Source organism: Myotis lucifugus, unplaced genomic scaffold (assembly GCF_000147115.1).
Source record: "Myotis lucifugus unplaced genomic scaffold, Myoluc2.0 scaffold_462, whole genome shotgun sequence".
NCBI lineage: Eukaryota > Metazoa > Chordata > Mammalia > Chiroptera > Vespertilionidae > Myotis > Myotis lucifugus.
The window spans coordinates 267117-285487 of NW_005871510.1; the positions used below are offsets into that span (position 1 = coordinate 267117).

Consider the following 18371-nt stretch of genomic DNA (forward strand, 5'->3'; position numbering starts at 1 on the left):
TTAGAATGAAAAATGGAAATAGTATCTAATACCCATCACCCCACACAAGGAGTTTTGTCAGTATGAAAGAGAGAATATGTTTATCAAGGAATAGAAATATCCAGGAACTATCAAAAAACCAGTAGGAAAATCCCAAATACCAAACTGTCTTTTTTCCAATGGCCCCTTAACATGAAACAAAACATTATTAAAAGTTAAACTTAATTGCATATTAGAAATAAACTTGAATTCACCCATGGATCTAACAAGCTTCAAAATGTAGAAACAATGTTATTAACTGATGATAATACAGAAAAAGGTCTTCCTTGATTAGCAATGAAATCATCAAACACAAGTCAAAATCTTGTTAAAAGTCCTTATGAACACTCTGATATTATACCTCACAGTCCTTGATGGTTTGTGCTCATTATTAGAATTCATTATTTATTACCTATTAATGTTATATAATTATTTAAAGACAAATTCTAAAATTATTTCACCTCATTATTTCTAAAAGTAACTGACACTTAAAGAACTTGAGTTTGAAATGTGCAGGTCCATTTTTCTGCAAAATTTAAAACGTGGACCTATGCAGTTTCAAACTTGGGTTGTTCAAGGATCAACTGTATTTTCAATCTTTGGTTTGGTATTCATTTATGAAGAGGGCTAGCTTAGGTTACACAAAAATTTTCAACTGCATGGAAAACAGGTTCCCTTAACTCCTGAGGTTTCCAAGGATCAACTGTAGCATAAATCCCATGTCCAACTATGCACTTAAAAAACTGGTAAACATAATTTACTTACTATTTTAAATATTGAAAGTTTTCTAGAGCATTATAACTAAACTAGAGGCCCAATGCACGGAGATTTGTGCAAGAATAGGCCTTCCTTCCCCTGGCTGCTGGCACCGGCTTCCCTCTGGCACCTGGGACCTGGGCCTTCGCTCTGGCCGCCGCCTCTTGCCTTCGCTCCGGCCTGGCCGCTGCCATCTTTGTGTCAATTTGCATATTCCCTCTTTATTGGCTATGGGCACTGCCATCTTTGTCGCAAAGTGATGGTCAATTTCCATATTCCATCTTCATTAAATAGGATTATGTCTATCCTTCTCATGTTATTTGCATTTTTATTTCTTTTCAGTGGGAGTTTTCACATGTAAGGATGTGGGCCAACTGAAGTCTTTCCCACACTATTTACATTCAAGAGGTTTTATCCAGTGAGTCCTTTCATGCCTTCGAAAGGAATAGGGATGACTAAAGGCTTTCCCACATTCTTCACATTTATATGGTTTTTCTGTAGTGTGCACTCTCATCATGTGTATTCGAAAAATTTTGTTACAAATAAAGGCTTTCCCACATTCCTTACATTCATAGGGTTTCTCTCCAGTGTGAGTTCTTTCATGTCTTTGTAAGGAACTGTGATCTCTGTAGGCTTTTCCACATTGTTTACATTCATAGGGTTTCTCTCCAGTGTGAGTTCTTTCGTGTCTTTGATATAAACTAAGGCAAGTGAATGCTTTCCCACATTCCTTACATTGATACGGTGTTTTACCAGTGTGCATTTTCATGTGTCTTTGAATGGTGGTGCGACAAATGAAGGCTTTCCCACAATGTTTACATTCATAGGGTTTCTCGCCTGTGTGAGTCCTTTCATGTGTTTGTAAGGAACGATAGTATCTGAAGGCTTTTCCACACTCCTTACATTTATAGGGTTTCTCTGCAGTGTGAGTTCTTTCATGTATTCGAAGATTACTGGGAGTACTGAACACTTTACTACACTTTTCACATTCATAGGGTTTCTCTCCAGTGTGAGATTTTTTGTGTATTTTTAAGAAACTGTTACATCTGAATGCATTTCCACATTCCTTACATTCATAGGGTTTCTCTCCTGTGTGTATCCTTTCATGAATTTGCAAGGAACTGTAATATCTCAAGGCCTTTCCACATTGCTTACATTCATAGGGTTTCTCTCCTGTGTGTGTCCTTTCATGGGTTTGTAAGGAACTATAAAATCTAAAGGCTTTTCCACATTCATTACATCCATAGGGTTTCTCTGCACTGTGAATTCTTTCATGTTTGCGAAGACAACTGGGAGCACTGAATGCTTTGCTACATTTTTTACAGTCATAGGGTTTCTCTCCAGTGTGAGACCTTTCATGTATTTGTAAGGAACTGTAATATCTGAATGCTTTTCCACATTCCTTACATTCATAGGGTTTCTCTCCTGTGTGAGTCATTTCATGTGGTTGTAAGGAACTGTAAGATCTGAAGGTCTTTCCACATTGCTTACATTCATAGGGTTTCTCTTCAGTGTGAATTCTTTCATGTATTTGAAGATGACTGGGATACCTGAATGCTTTATTGCATTTTTTACATTCATAGGGTTTCTCTCCAGGGTGATTCCTTTCATGTCTTTGAAAACTTTTATAATATCGGAAGGCTTTTCCACAGAGTTTACATTGATAGGGCTTCTCTACAATGTGGCTTCTCTCACATGTTTGAAGAAAAACTGAAGAACTAAAGGTTTTCAAACTCTCCTTACATTTATAAGGAGCATCTGCAGTATGTTTGATCATGTGTCTTTGAGGGCTTTTGAGCCACCTGAAGGCTTTCCAACATTCCTCACATTTATTAGATTCTTCTCCATTGTGATTTCTTTCATGTTTTTCAAACAACTGAATATAAATGAAGGCTCTCCCACATCTACTACATTTATATGGTTTCTCTCCATATTTCTGATTCTCAGAGGTCTTGTGTCTAGTTTGACATTTGATGTACCTATCATGGAATGAATGATGCATGAAGACTTCACCACACGCACTGTATTCCCATGGTTTTGCTCCAGGAAGAGATTTCATCAGATTGAGATTTGGAATAAGGGTTAAGTTTTCTCCACATTGACTATCCTCCTTCCTTTTGCAGCTCCTCTCTACCATTTGACTTCTGCAAAAAATAAGAAGCACATTATTAATTTCTTTGTTAATAATTTTATACTTATTGGAAGAATATTTGGACTACATTTTTATGATTTACTGCTAAGTATAGGTTTACTGTCTTGTACAAATTGTTGGACACTGAATACACCAAAATTTCTGCAAGACAACTTCAGCTTTGCTATTATAAAAAAAATAACCTTCATATTTAGCTTCATGAATGCTTTTTGCATGTAAACTATTTTTGCAAACACTACACATCTACATCACATATAAAAAGTACTTTAATAAAAAATTTCTGAGAAGTAATTTGAAGCAGGGGTAGTTTAGATTGATTTTTTTTTCATTTGTTTTAAATATATATATTTTTTATTTCAGTGAGGAAAGTAGCGGGAGAGAGAGATAGAAACATCAATGATGAAAGAGAATCATTGATCAGCTGCCTCCTGCACACCCCCTACTGGGGAATGAGCCCACAACTTGGACATGTGCCCTGACTGGGAATAGAACTGTGACCTCCTGGTTCATAGGTTGATGCTCAACCACTGAGCTGGGCTGGGAAAATTCTTCTAAAATTTTTATAGCATAATTGTTTTCTCATCTGAGACGCTGCTTTCTATTGTGAATGTTACTCACCTATGTTTACTCCCCTGGTTTTTGTACTGATTTTCAATTTCGTGATCTTCCCATTTTCCCCCTAAAATTCAGACCAAGAAATAGAAATAGGATTCCAAAGTATTAGAAATTGTAGAAAAATTATTAGATTCTAGTTCTATAATGAGCTGTGACTATGCCTAGTTTATTTATCAATGTCCTCTATTCCTACATTACATGTTAGCACAATGTTGACGGATAAGAAACACTTATCCTTCAGATGAGGAAGTAAAGGGTAACTTGTCAACCTTACCTATGGAGGCCAGGTTGCTGAAGGTTTCCCTCATCACATCTTTGTAGAGTTTCTTTTGTAAAGAATCCAGTAAGGCCCACTCCTCCAGACTAAAGTTCACAGCCACATCCTCAAATGTCACTGAGTCCTAAAACATCACAAATACATGTACAGTAAAAATTTATGAGACGGACTGCACTGAACACCTAGACTTCATTTACAGGGAAGTTACATATGATTCTGTCATCTCCAAACATTTACTCTAAGACTTCGTCATCAGAAACTTACACTTTGTCCACAATTACTTTCTCATAAATTTAATGCCATCACGAACACCTGGAAATTATTTACACATTGTTACCATAATCCATTATATTTTATGTATTTCCTCTAATGGAAGGGTTCAGAGCATGTTGGGAATAGAAAGAAATGCTACAGAAATGAAACGAATATTGTATTATCATTTTAAGATGATAAATTCCTTGGGGAAAAAAATTTTTTTAATATATTTTCACTGATTTCAGAGAGGAAAAGGAGAGGAAGATTGAAATAGAAACATCAATGATGAGAGAGAATCATTGGTTTGCTGCCTCCTGGAAGCCCCCTACTAGGGATCAAGCCCACAACCCAGGCATGTGCCCTGACTGGGAATTGAACCATGACCTCCTGGTTCATAGGTCAATGCTCTATCACTGAGCCACAGCGGGCAGAAAAAAACAAAAAACCTTTTAATCTTTTTTCCTTATTACTCACCACTTACAGTACTCCATGAGGCATCGGGTTAAATGTACATAAGATTTCTGGGAATAAATACATACTAAATAAACATATTTGCTTTTTGTTCTATTGCCATCATTAAACATGAGTCCAGAAGGCCTATGACAATGCTAACTTTAGCAAGGTCCAGGTAGTCATATCATCTTAAAGTTCTCCAGATCATTAAAAGTCATCAGATGTAGCTGACTGAATAACATTCATATAGACCAACACTGCTTTTTTCTTGTGTAATATTTATTACAGACTTATTTTTTCCTTTCCCTCTCTGTCCAATATGATGGCCTAGAAAATTAGTCTGGTACCACCACCTATCTATGGGGATATAGTCTGAGATATGTATTGTTAGGCAATTTCATCATTGTGGGTACATGTAGAATGTACTTTCACAAATCTAAATGGCATTGCCTACCAAATACCTAGGCTATATGGCATAGCAGATTGCTCCTAAACTACAAACCTGGACAGCTTGTTACCGTACTGAATACTACGGGCCATTGTAACACAAGGCTATTATTCACATATCTAGATAATGCTCTCCCCTTTTGTCATTTCCAAGCTCCCCTGTGTAGGGAAGACTGCACCACAAGATACCCCCAGCACACCTACATAAGGCCACTCTTTCAAAATGTGGTGATGTAGCTGGTCTATCTACTACATAGAAACAAACATGAAGAGATAGACAAAATGAGGAGAAAAAGGATTATGCTATAAGCAAAATAAAAAGTCAAAACCCCAGAAAAAGAACTAAATGAAATGGAGACAAGCAATCTACCAGATAAAAAGTTGAAAGCAATGGCTACAAAGTTGGTCAATAAAATTGGAGAATAAATAAACTCAGGGAAAGCCCCAACAAAGAGATAGAAAATATAAAAAAAGAACCAATCAGAACTAAAGAATATAATAATTGAAAAGAAAAAAATACACTAGAGGGAATTAATAGCAGATTAGATGATGCAGAAGAGTGAATCAGTGAACTGAAAAGCAAGGTAGTGGAAAACCCTAACTGAAACAGAAAAAAGAAAAAAGAATTTCTGAAAGTGAAAATAGTTTAAGGGACTTCTGGGACAACATCAAGTGTGCTACCATTCTCACCATAGGGGTCCCAGAAGAAGAGAGAGAGAGGAACAGAAAACCTATCTGAAGAAATAATAGCTGAAAACTGCCTAACCTGGTGAAGGAAACAGATATCCAAGTCAGAAAGCATATAGGTCCCAAAAAAGATGAACTTAAAGAAACCCACAAAACACATAATTAAAATGCTAAAAGTTAAAGACAAAGATAATTTTAAATGTAGCAAGAGAAAAGCAGTTTAAAATAACGTGTATCTGGAATAAATTAATTAAGAGACATACACATGCACAAAGATGTGAAATATAATGTTAAAAACAATATAAGGGGGGATGAGTAAAAAAATGGTGCTTTTAAAATAAGTTGGATTTAAGCAACTATTAACTTAAACTACTATTATCATCGGGTGTTATATGTGAAATTCATGGTAGCCATAAACCAAAAACCTGTACACAAAATAAAACAGGTACACAAAATAAAGAGAAAGGCATCCAAACATAACACTACAGAAAGTCATCAATGTACAAAGGAAAAGAACAAGAGAAGAAGAAAGAAATAGAGAAGAACTACAAAAACAACCAGAAAACAATTAATAAAGAAGCAATAAGTGCATACCCATCAATAATTACTTTAAATGTAAGTGACCTAAATTCTCCAATCAAAAGACACAGAGTGGCTGAATGAATAATAAAAACAAGAGTCATACATATTTGCTTATAAAAATTACTTCAGCTATAAAGACACACACAGACTGAAATTGAAGGGAAAAATATATTTCATGCAAATAGCAATGAAAAGAAAGCTGGTGTAGGAATACTTACAAAATACACACAAAATAGACTAAAACAGTCTCTAATAAAAGCCGAAGAAAGGCATTACATAATAATAACATTTATGCATCTAACATAGAAATGCCTAAGTACATAAAGCAAAAATCACTCACTATAAAGGGAGAGATTGACAGTATGACAATAACAGGAGGAGGCTTTAACAACCCAGTTACATCAATGGATACATCATCCAGACGACCAACATGAAAACACTGGCTTTAAAAGACACATTAGATCAGATGGAATTAATAGATATTTACAGAAACATTCCATCCAAATATAACAAAATACACATTCTTTTCAAGTGCACATGGAATATTTTCCTGGAAAGAGCACACATTAGACCACGAAATAAGTCTTAGTATATTTAAGAATTTTTGAAATATCAAGAATTTTTTTGTATTGAAATATCTTTTCTGATGACAACAGTATATAACTAGAAATTGATTATAAGGAAAAAACTGAAAAAAAACACAAATATATGGAAGCTAAATAACATGCTCCTAAATAATCAAGAGGGTCCTGAAACCAAGATGGCGGCATAGGTAAACACCTGAAATTGCTGCCTCGCACAACAACTTCAAAAATACAACTAAATGACAAAACGGACATCATAAGGCTGGCTGAGAGGAAATTCTACAACTAGAAGGAAAGAGAAAAGCACACTGAGACTCAGAGAAGGTGCCGAAGTAAAGTGCAGAGGTACGGAGGCGCACGTGGAAAGGGCTGGCAACTGAGGACACGGTTGTCTTTTTCAATTGGGAGGGAGTCTCAAGCTCCCGACTGCTCTGAACTCCATTTCCAGGAGAGTCTCTGGGGACCCAGACTCATACAGGGAGAAACTGGACTGTCTGGCCTCGAGCGGAACTCGAGGGCGGCTTTCTCTCAGAGGTGCTTGCAGCGATTACTGGGACACTGAGACAAGGGGCCTCTTAGGGCAGGACTGAGGAGCAGCCATAGCTGCTTGCTCCACCCTGTTGATCCCCCCGAGACCCCACCCCACCCAAGCTGTGTGCAGAGGCTTTTGCATATAAAAGCCCTAGCCGTTTGTAATTTGAAAATTACCTAACTAACTGCAGCTGGGTCAGAGAGACCAGAACTTCCAAAAGAAGGCCCAAGGCCCCACAGCAGCTTGCATTGCTTCACAGCTGGGCCTCATCTGGGCACCTCCAACCCCAAACAAAGATGAGGAATCTGCAGATCTCTCCATAGCTCCTGCTGGGTAGCCTCAGGCAGAGGCTAAATTAGCACCTCCTTAGAGATCCAAGAGCCAGTGTACCCAGTGGTCAGAGTGGGACCATCCAGATTACAACTCCTCAGATCCATAAGGGACACACTCAGGGGGCAGACTCAGTGAGCACCAAAGCCCCACTGAAGCAAGTCTTGCTCCAGAAGGGTGTCTCCAGCACCGAAGTTCTCCCACTGCAGACACAGTTAATTCTCACAGCCAATTGGCCTGGAGGTCAATTCCTCCCAGTGATACCAAGTACAATCAAGGCTTAACTACAACAAGACTGTGCACAAAGCCCACAAAGGGGTGCACCAGAGTGTCCACCTCAGGTAATTGGGGAGGCTGAGCCACTGGGCCCTATAGGTCACCTAGCACAGAAAGCCACTCTATCAACACAGGGAAGCATAAAAAATGTGGAGACAAAGAAACAGGTCACAAATGACAGAAACGGAGGAAAGCAAACTACTGGATATAGAGTTCAAAACCACACTTTTAAGGTTTTTCAAGAACTTTCTAGAAACCGCTGATAAATTTAGTGAGACCCTCAAGAAATCTAGTGAGACTCTCGAGGTTATGAAAAAGGACCAACTAAAAAGTAAGCATACACTGACTGAAATAAAGAATATTATACAGAGTTCCAACAGCAGACTAGAGGATCCCAAGAATCAAGTCAAAGATTTGAAATACGAAGAAGCAAAAAACACCCGACCGGAAAAACAAAAAGAAAAAAGAATCCAAAAATATGAAGATAGTGTAAGGAGCCTCTGGGACAACTTCAAGTGCACCAACATCCGAATTATAGGGGTGCCAGAAGATGAGAGACAGCAAGATATTGAAAACCTATTTGAAGAAATAATGACAGAAAACTTCCCCTACCTGGTGAAAGAAATAGACTTCCAAGTCCAGGAAGCGCAGAGAACCCCAAACAAAAGGAATCCAAACAGGACCACACCAAGAGACATCATAATTAAAATGCCAAGAGCAAAAGACAAAGAGAGACTCTTAAAAGCAGCAAGAGAAAAAACGTCAGTTACCTACAAGGGAGTACCCATACAACTGTCAGCTGATTTCTCAACAGAAACTTTGCAGGCCAGAAGGGAGTGGCAAGAAATATTCAAAGTGATGAATACCAAGAACCTACAACCAAGATTACTTTATCCAGCAAAGCTATCATTCAGAATTGAAAGTCAGATAAAGAGCTTCACAGATAAGAAAAGGCTAAATGAGTTCATCACCACCAAACCAGTATTATATGAAATGCTGAAAGGTATTCTTTAAGAAGAGGAAGAAGAAGAAAAAGGTAAAGATACAAATTATGAACAACAAATACACATCTATCAACAAGTGAATCTAAAAATCAAGTGAATAAATAATCTGATGAACAGAAAAAAAATAATCAAGAGGTTAACAGAGAAATCAAAGAAAATATCAAAAAATATGAGACAAATGAAAATAAAAACACAGCATTCCAAAACATAGGGTGTCCCAAAAATGTATACATACACTTTGAATAATTATAAAGGCAGTGTTTATTAAAATACATTTCATTGCCCTACCCTGTTTGGCTCAGTGGATAGAAGGTTGGCCTGTGGACTGAAGGGTCCAAGGTTCCATTCCAGTCAAGGGCACATGCCTGGGTTGAAGGCTCAATTCCCACTAGGGGGCATGTAGGAGGTAGCCGATCAATGATTCTCTCTCATCATTGATCTTTCTCTCTCTTTCTCTCAAAAACAATAAAATATATTTCATTTTCAAAATTGAGCTATCAGTTGTTAAAATGTATATACATTTTAGGGAGGACATCCTGTATATGGGGCAAAGCAAAAGCAGTTCTAAAAGGGAAGTTTACAGTGATTCAAAACTACCTCAAGAAACAAAAATTTCTAATAAACAACCTAATCCTCCACCTAAAAGAACTATAAAAAAAAAAAGTTAGTAGAAGGAAATAATAAAGATCAAAGTGAAAATGCATGAAATAGAGGAAAAAAATAGAAAAGATCAATGAAAGTAAGATCACTGAAAAAATAAAATGAATAAATCCTTCGCCAGACTCATCAAGAAAGAAAAAATAATCCAAATAAATAAAAACATAAATGAAAGAGAAGTTAAAACCAACAATACAGAAATACAAATAAATCGTAAGTGAATACACCAACAAGCTGGACAACCAATATGAAATGTATAAATTTCTAGAAACACAATATTTCCAGCCTAAATCAGGAACAAAAATAGAAAATCTGAATAAACAGATAACTAGTAACAAAATTGAAACCAGTAATGAAAGAAATCCCAACAAACAAAAATCTAGGACCTAATAGTTTGCTGAATTCTACCCAAAAACTTAAAGAATTATTACCTATACTTCTCAAAGTATTCAAAAAAATTGGAGAGAAAGGAACACTCTAAAACTCATTCTACAAGGCCAGCACTACCCTGACACCAAAACCACACCAAGACCCTACAAAAAAAAATAATTACCAGCCCTGGCTGCTATAGCTCAGTTGATTGGACGCCATCCCAGGCATCGAAAGGTTGCTGGCTCAATTTGCCATTCCTAGTCAGGGCACAAGCCCAGGTTTCAGGTTCAATCCATGGTAGGGGGTGTGCAGGAAGCAGCCATTTGATGTTATGCTCTCACATCAATGTTTCTCTCTTCTCCCTTCCTCTCTTTCTAAAAATCAATAGACTATTTAAAATATATATATATATATATATATATATATATATATATATATATCCCATCTATGTACATAGATGTAAAAATCCTCAAAAAATATTAGCACACCAAATTCAACAATACATTAAAAGGATCATATACCATGATCCAGTAAAATTTATTCCAGGATTGCAAAAATGGTCCAATATCCACAAAACAAGAATCATAATACAACACAACAAAACAAAAATAAAAATCTTATAACCATCTCAATAGATGCAAATAATCATTTGACAAAATATAACATCCATAAAACTTTCAACAAAGTGGAACTAAACAGAACATATCTCAATATAATAAAAACCACATATGACAAACCCAGAGCTTACACACTCAATGGTGAAAAGCTAAGAGCATTTCCCCCTAACATCCGGAACAATGTTATATTAGTTTCAGGTGTACAACATAGTGATTCAACATTTATATATCTTATAAAGTGATCACCACAATAATTTTAGTAACCATCTGTCACCATACATAGTTATTACAAAGTTATTGACTCTATTTCCTGTGCTGTATATTACACCCCCATGACTTATTTTATAATTAGAAGTTTGTACTTCTTAACCCCCTTCAACTTTTCTGCCCATCCCCAATCCCTCTCTCCTCTGGCAACCATCAGTCTGTTCTCTCTATGTAGCACCTCATACCTGTCAGAATAGCTATGATCAAAAAGTCAACAAATAACAAGTGTTGGCAAGAATGTAGAGAAAAAGGAAACTTGTGCACTGTTGGTGGGATTGTAATTTGGTGCAGCCACTATAGCAAACTGTATGAAGGTTCCTCAAAAATATTAAAATTAGAACTACCATTCGAATCAGCAATTCTACTTTTGGGTATTTATCCAACCAAAACAAAAATACTAATTCAAAAAGATATTTGTACCCCTATGTTAATTACAGTATTATGTACAATAGAAGTGATACATACATACACACAGAGACAAATGGAATATTACTCCGGTATAAAAATAATAAAATCTTGCCAGTTGCATAAACATGAGTGAAGATAGAGATTTTATGCTAAGTGAAAAAGTCGTACCCAGAAAGACAAATACCATATAATTACACATATATGTGTAATCTAAAAAAACAAAACAACCAACCAAAACAAAACAGAAACAAACTCAAAGAACATAAAATGGATAGCTTCCCCCAAAGAAGAGTTTTGGCTGAATAGGTGAAAAAGATAAAGAGAAATAAATAAGAGATCCAGACTTTTAGTTACATAATAAGTCACTGGGATGTAACTTACAGCATAGAGAAAATAGTCTATAATATTACAATAAGTTTATGACAGTTGGTTACTATACTTGTTTTGGTTAACACATTGTAAAATACATAAATGTAAAAATCACTGTTTTACACCTGAAACTAATATAATATTGTATGTCAACTATACTTTAATTTAAAAAATTAAACTTTTTTTTTTTAACTGAGAAAGAAAATACCTGCTCTTTAAGGAGTGACCATCTGATGGGTTCACCTCACTCACGGGGTATAATCAATCACCCTAGTACACCCCCCTGCCCCACCAAGACTCACCCTAATGTTAAGGAGAACCCAGCCTGAGTCACACCTTCACTCTAAACACAGGGACTCCAACCAAAACCACTGTAAGGAGAGCTCCATTCTCAAACTCCTGCTCCCAAACAACAAGGAATGACTGAAACTGCCAACCCAGAGTCCTCTGAGCACAGAACCCAGGCTCTGTGAGGTCAACAATGCAACACAGGGCAGCACAGCTCAGGGGAGGGGCTCCCCAGCAAGCAGCAGCCCCAGAGCAGGAGCCTCCTGGTTCTTATCAGCCTGGCAGGTAAGGACAGGGGAAGAGGGAAGGGCGAGGCTTAAATTTTCAGTAAACAAATATCAAACACGTGGAGCTGACCACTTATGACAAGAACAAACCAAGTAAGAAAAATAGGCATTAGCTCTGGCCTGTTTTTATATAAATAGGGGGTAATACAGAAGAGACTGAAATATTGTGCTGTGGATGGCTAGCTTACAGCACTGTAATGGACCAGGATATGTGGTCAGGAAGTCTTCTTGTTGATTTCTATCTTAGAAATTTAATCAGCCTTCCTTCCAATGCACTACTTGTTTAAAATAAGGAGAAATTATATAAATATATAATATATAAAAATATATATATACCATTATTTCCTATGTGTAATCATTATTTTAAATTAATTTTTACTTTTTAAAATTAATCCAATTTTAACTTTTCTCTACAGAATACTACTCTAAGATGTAATCCTTTAAACACTAAAAAATATAAAACTCCAAACCAGGGGTCCTCAAACTTTTTAAACAAGGGGCCAATTCACTGTCCCTCAGACCGTTGGAGGGTCGGACTATAGTTTAAAAAAAAACTATGAACAAATTCCTATGCACACTGCACATATCTTATTTTGAAGTAAAAAAACAAAACGGGAACAAATACAATATTTGTATTTGCATGTGGCCTGCGGGCCGTAGTTTGAGGACCCCTGCTCCAAACCATCAAAAATTCCCAAATTCCTTTCTGGTAAAAAGCCAAGGGACATTATAATAGTTTGTCCACTGTATTTTACACTTGGGATATTTTTGAGATTGAGTAGTATATTATAATGCATTAGGGGTTTGCAATAAAGCCCTGAAATGAACTAGAAAATTCAAATGTATCCTTTTTCGTTGTTTTTCTTACTACATCAATGAAAATAAAAATTCAACTGCTTTTTCCTCACATCCATTCAAATAGAAATTCTTTTAAATGTCAAATTTCTTTAAAGTCATGGACATATAAAAACTGACCTAAAAATAAAAAAATCACCTGATAACTTAAAAATACTCTTCTCCCCTCTTCAGGCTCTCTTCCATAATAAAACCAAAATTATATTCGGTTCCACAATTATCTTGCCTTATATATACAGTATCTTTCTATCAACTTACATATTAAAAGCACAAGTGTTAATGAAATCTAGATTCAAAGAGCTGCAATATTCAATGGAGAAAGGAATCCAATGAAAGTAAACAGCAATATTGGAATCAAGAAAGGTACACAGCTGCTTCCCTACAGTTCAGAAGGAAACCCACACCCAGAAAATGGACTGTTTCCACTAAGGATCTAGACACCCCCTGCTGAGATAAAGCCCCTGCAGTGGGTCAGTCCCTGGGGCAGGACATGGGTGACACCTGAGCAGCCCCAGGAGTGAGCTCTCTGGGAGCTCCACACCCTCCCCTCGTCTGTAAGCATGGAAATGCTCCCTGAGGCTTCCATTCTCACAGGTGAGGCAACTCACAGCCTGATTCAGTTTTAAGTTCTGATCCAAATGAACCCCCAAATCCATAAACATTTTGTCCACGAGACAACAAAGTACCTGATCTGCATAGACCTTCTCAATGTCTATAAATTATACTCTGAATGCAAACCTCAACATAAAATCTAGAAATGGCTGGGACTAAGGATCCACAACCACAACCACAACCACAACCACAGACAGAGCATCAGCACCCACCTTCACCCAAGGCCCTGCATTGCATCCCCACTTCCCGCTCTGGAGCTTTTCTTAGAATCTACTTCAGCAATTCTGCTCTGTAAGGCTAAGCCCTGGGATTGTTTTTTAAAACTCCCCAAAATAAAACAACCTCAGAAACTTACTACACATGCTCAGGAAGAGTGAGAGAAAAATTCTAGAAATGGAACGTAATACTAAAAAAAAATTTTTTTTCCGAATTCTACTCTTTTTTGGTTATTTGGAACTCTTTTATATTGTCTTTCACGTTCTAGTGATTACATACATTTTACTCCTATTAAAAACTGAGACTTGCCCGGCTGTGGTGGCACAGTGGCTTGAGCATCATCTCACGGACCAAGAGGTCCTGGGTTCGATTCCCAGTCAGGGCACAAGCCTGGGTTGTGGGCTGTGGGGGTGTGAAGGAGGCAACGAATCAATGAATCTCTCTCATCATTGATGTTTCTGTCTCCCCCTCTCCCTTCCTCTCTGAAATCAATAAAAATATTTTTTTAAAAAACAAAAACAGTCCTAACCGGTTTAGCTCAGTGGATAGAGTGTCAGCCTGCGAACTCAAAGGTCCCAGGTTGCATTCCGGTCAAGGGCATGTACCTTGGTTGTGGGCACATCCCAAGGAGGGGTGTGCAGGAGGCAGCTGATCAATGTTTCTTTCTCATTGATGTTTCTGACTCTCTATCCTCCCTTCCTCTCTGTAAAAAAATCAATAAAATGTATTTAAAACAAAAAACAAAACTGAGACTTAGCCAGGCCTGCGTGGCTCAGTGGTTGAGCGTCCATCTATGAACCAGGAGGACAGAGTTGATTCCTGGTCAGGGCACATGCCAGATCCCCAGTGTGGGGTGCACAGGAGGCAGCCCATCAATGATTCTCTCTCATCATTGATGTTTCTATCTCTCTCCCTCCCCCTTCCTCTCTGAAATCAACTAAAATATATATATAAATATATATATATATTTTTTAAAAAAACAAAAAACTGAGATTTAAATAAGTCAGTAAGTGTTTTCAAAGTGATCAGCCCAGGGAAGGGGCCGTGCTGACGGGGCACAACACCCGGGAAAGTTTCCAAAGAGGGAACCTCCCCGCCCCCCGCCCCCCGCCCCCCCCCACCCCGTCAGAGGACTTCCCCTGTGTCTGTGCCAGGGAAGGTCCTGGGCGAGAGGAAGGCGGACTTCCTACGTCTTCTAGGTGATACTCTCGGCTTCCCTCTCACGCAAAATATCCAGACAAATGTAAATCTCTAAGGAAGAGCATTCCGTCATTATTCCGTAAAAAATTTTAAGTAGTGGGGAGGAGGGTCAATCGGGGGAAAGGAGACATATGTAATACTTTAGACAATAAAAAATGTTGTTAAATAAAACATACGAAATATTGAGTCTGTTTGAAACGCACCCCGGAGGCTAGTCGGTCATGATGCTGTGACTCAGGAGGAAAGCTGGCGTTGGGAATCCGAGGACGGACCTGGAAATGCAGAGATTTACCGCCAGTTTCAGTAAAGGCCAATTTGGGGGACCAGGGTCCAGGATTTGAGACCCTGCTTCCCAAACATTTAAGAAAACTCATAAAAAGACGGTTCCCCCTGCGGAGAGAGGAGCGACGACCCCACAGACCACAGCTCCCGCCCCTGCAGCGGCCCCGCAGGCCGAGTCACAATGGTCCCTGTTGACCCCACCCCCACCCCCCACCCCGGGGTCCCCGCACCATCTGGGGAGACGCGGGCGGCCCACGGAGCCCGCGGCTGGAGTCCCCGCGCAGGGACGGGACGGGACGGGACGGGACCGGATGGGACGGAACTCCGGGTCCTGCTCTGGGCCCAGCCCCCCGCCGTGCGCCGAGGGGGACGCGGGGCCAGCGGAGCCCAAGCGGAAAGCGGACTCGGTCCGCAGACTCCGACTTGACCGAGGGGTGGCCGTCCGACCACGGCCGGCTCCAGCCAGTTCCAGCCAGTTCCAACCATCCCCTCCTCCCCGTGCCTCACGGGGCCCCCAACACTCACCATTTCCAGGTTTCCTAGGTCTCCCCGAGTCCCGCCTAAACTTCCTCTCCGCGTGCGGATCACCGCGCCGCAGAGCCTGCAACAGGGGCGCCAGGGACCGTTAAGCACAGGCGACCAGCACTCCCCAGCCGGGCGGACGGCGAGAAGTCCACGCCCCTGTGGTGCCTCGCCCCACCCACCTGCCCCGGCAGCACCCCTGATTGGACAGTTGCTGATGACGCGCCCCCTCTGCCTGAGTGACAGCCCCCCGCAGGACCCTGACTCGGACCTGAAACTGAACTTATCCTGGCCTGGCTGGGGCTGATTGCACTGTATTTGCCCAGCGCTTTGTGAACACGTGGGCGCAGGTGTGCACAGGGAATTCCTGATTCAGTTTCCAGATCGTGCAAGAAAGTACAGAACACGAGGCTGTCCCCGGCCAGGTCACACTGGAACAAGAGGGTTTTTGTTCTCTCCAGGTCAAGGGCTTGGTGCAAGGCCGTCTCCTGGCACTGAGACTCCTTAGAAACAGACACCTAAGGCGACCTCACCGTCGGTAATAAGGAGTCTGGCTCCATTTCGATCTTTGATGCTTCCCAGCAACCCCTTCCTCACCCCCAGTCATTCTGCCCTTAAGAGAAAGAATCTAAGAGCACTTGGCTCAGGTGGGGAGTTGGAATCCTGATGCCCTAGCCAGGGTGCAAGAACTCTTAGTCTAACCACAGGGTGTGAGATGTGTTAATTATATTTTTAGCTGTACATTTTACACTGGTAGGAAATTTAATTTACTTTTTGCCTGTGTCTCTAGAGAACTCTGAAATGTAAACGACTAACTATCCCTAAGACAATTGATTTCCATTTTCAGTGACGTAAGAGAAACAATAAATGGTTATGTAAACTTGGGATGCATCTGGAAACTTTCTCTTCTCTTCCAGCTTTATTGAGGTTTAATTGACAAATCAAATTGTCTATATTTAAAGATCACAACATGACGATTTGATATATGTATACTTGACTGTATACTTGAAATTTGCTAAGAGTGGATTAAGCTTTCTCATCACACACATATACACAAAGTAACTCTGAAACAATGGATATTTTAATTAATCTGGAAGCACTTATATGCCTAAGTGATTGGATTGCAAAACTGTTAATGCATTTACTTATTTATATGAACAGCTTTATGATATATAATGCACATATTATACAGTGCAACCCACGTAAAAGGTACAATTCAACAGGTTTTAGTATATTCCCAGGTGTGTGCCATCAACCCCACAGTTAGTTTTTAAACATTTGGCCTCTCCAGAACAAACTCCTCTACACTTTACGATACTCCCAACGTCCCCATCTTCCTCCTCCAATCCCCAGCTTTAGAAACCCCTAATCTACTTTCTGTCTCTAAGTATTATTAACTTATTTGGGTACTCAAATGAATAGAATTATATACTATATGATCTTGCGATTGACTTCATTCACTCAGCATAATTATTTTCAAGGGACAACCATGTTGTAGCATGTACCAACACTTCATTTGTTTTTATGGCCAAATAATATTCCATTGTATAGGTAAAACACTTTGTTTATCTGTTCATCTGTTAAGAGACATTTTGTTTTTACTTTTTGGTTACTATTTAAAATATATATTTTATTGATTTTTTACAGAGAGGAAGGGAGAGGGATAGAGAGTTAGAAACATCGATGAGAGAGAAACATCTATCAGCTGCCTCCTGCACACCCCCTACTGGGGATGCACCCCGCAACCAAGGTACATGCCCTTGACCGGAATCGAACCTGGGACCCTTCAGTCTGCAGGCCGATGCTCTATCCACTGAGCCAAACCGGTTAGGGCAACTTTTTGGTTACTATTAATAACACTGCTCATTGCAAGGAGAGTGATGGTTGAGAAAAATATGCAGTTTCAACTGTTGCTTTTTATATAAAAAACTATAATAGGATGCTCAAGAAATCCAACACTGGTTATTAAGGGTGGCTGAAGCAAGAGCACTGAGGGGGTCCAGGATACTCCTGTGGTAAGTCTACTTTACACCTTATCTAACAGATATTTTTAAATAATAAAATAATAAATATTTTAAAAAAATATTTTATTGATTTTTACAGAGAGGAGGATAGAGGGATAGAGAGTTAGAAACATCAATGAGAGAGAAACATCGATCAGCTGCCTCCTGCACACCCCCCACTGGGGATGTGCCCAAAACCAAGGTACATGCCTTTGACCAGAATGGAATCTGGGGCCCTTCAGTCCGCAGGCCGATGCTCTATCCACTGAGCCAAACTGGTTAGGGCTCGAATTCTATTTTTTTAATATATTTTATTGATTTTTTTTTTTTTACAGAGAGGAAGGGAGAGAGATAGTTAGAAACATCGATGAGAGAGAAACATCGATCAGCTGCCTCCTGCACATCTCCCACTGGAAATGTGCCCGCAACCAAGGTACATGCCCTTGAC

At 39.2% G+C, this 18371-nt stretch overlaps 1 protein-coding gene across 1 annotated transcript; it reads right to left on the reverse strand.

Annotated features, from left to right (window-relative positions):
- Window positions 1-997: 997 nt before the first annotated feature.
- Window positions 998-16030, reverse strand: LOC102426452 (zinc finger protein 709-like). Its single transcript, XM_023744411.1, is given in 5 exon segments — window positions 998-2918; window positions 3545-3605; window positions 3816-3942; window positions 15293-15388; window positions 15924-16030. Coding segments are annotated over 5 exon segments (2103 nt in total). The 5' UTR covers window positions 15927-16030; the 3' UTR covers window positions 998-1102.
- Between the last annotated feature and the right edge of the window lie 2341 nt (window positions 16031-18371).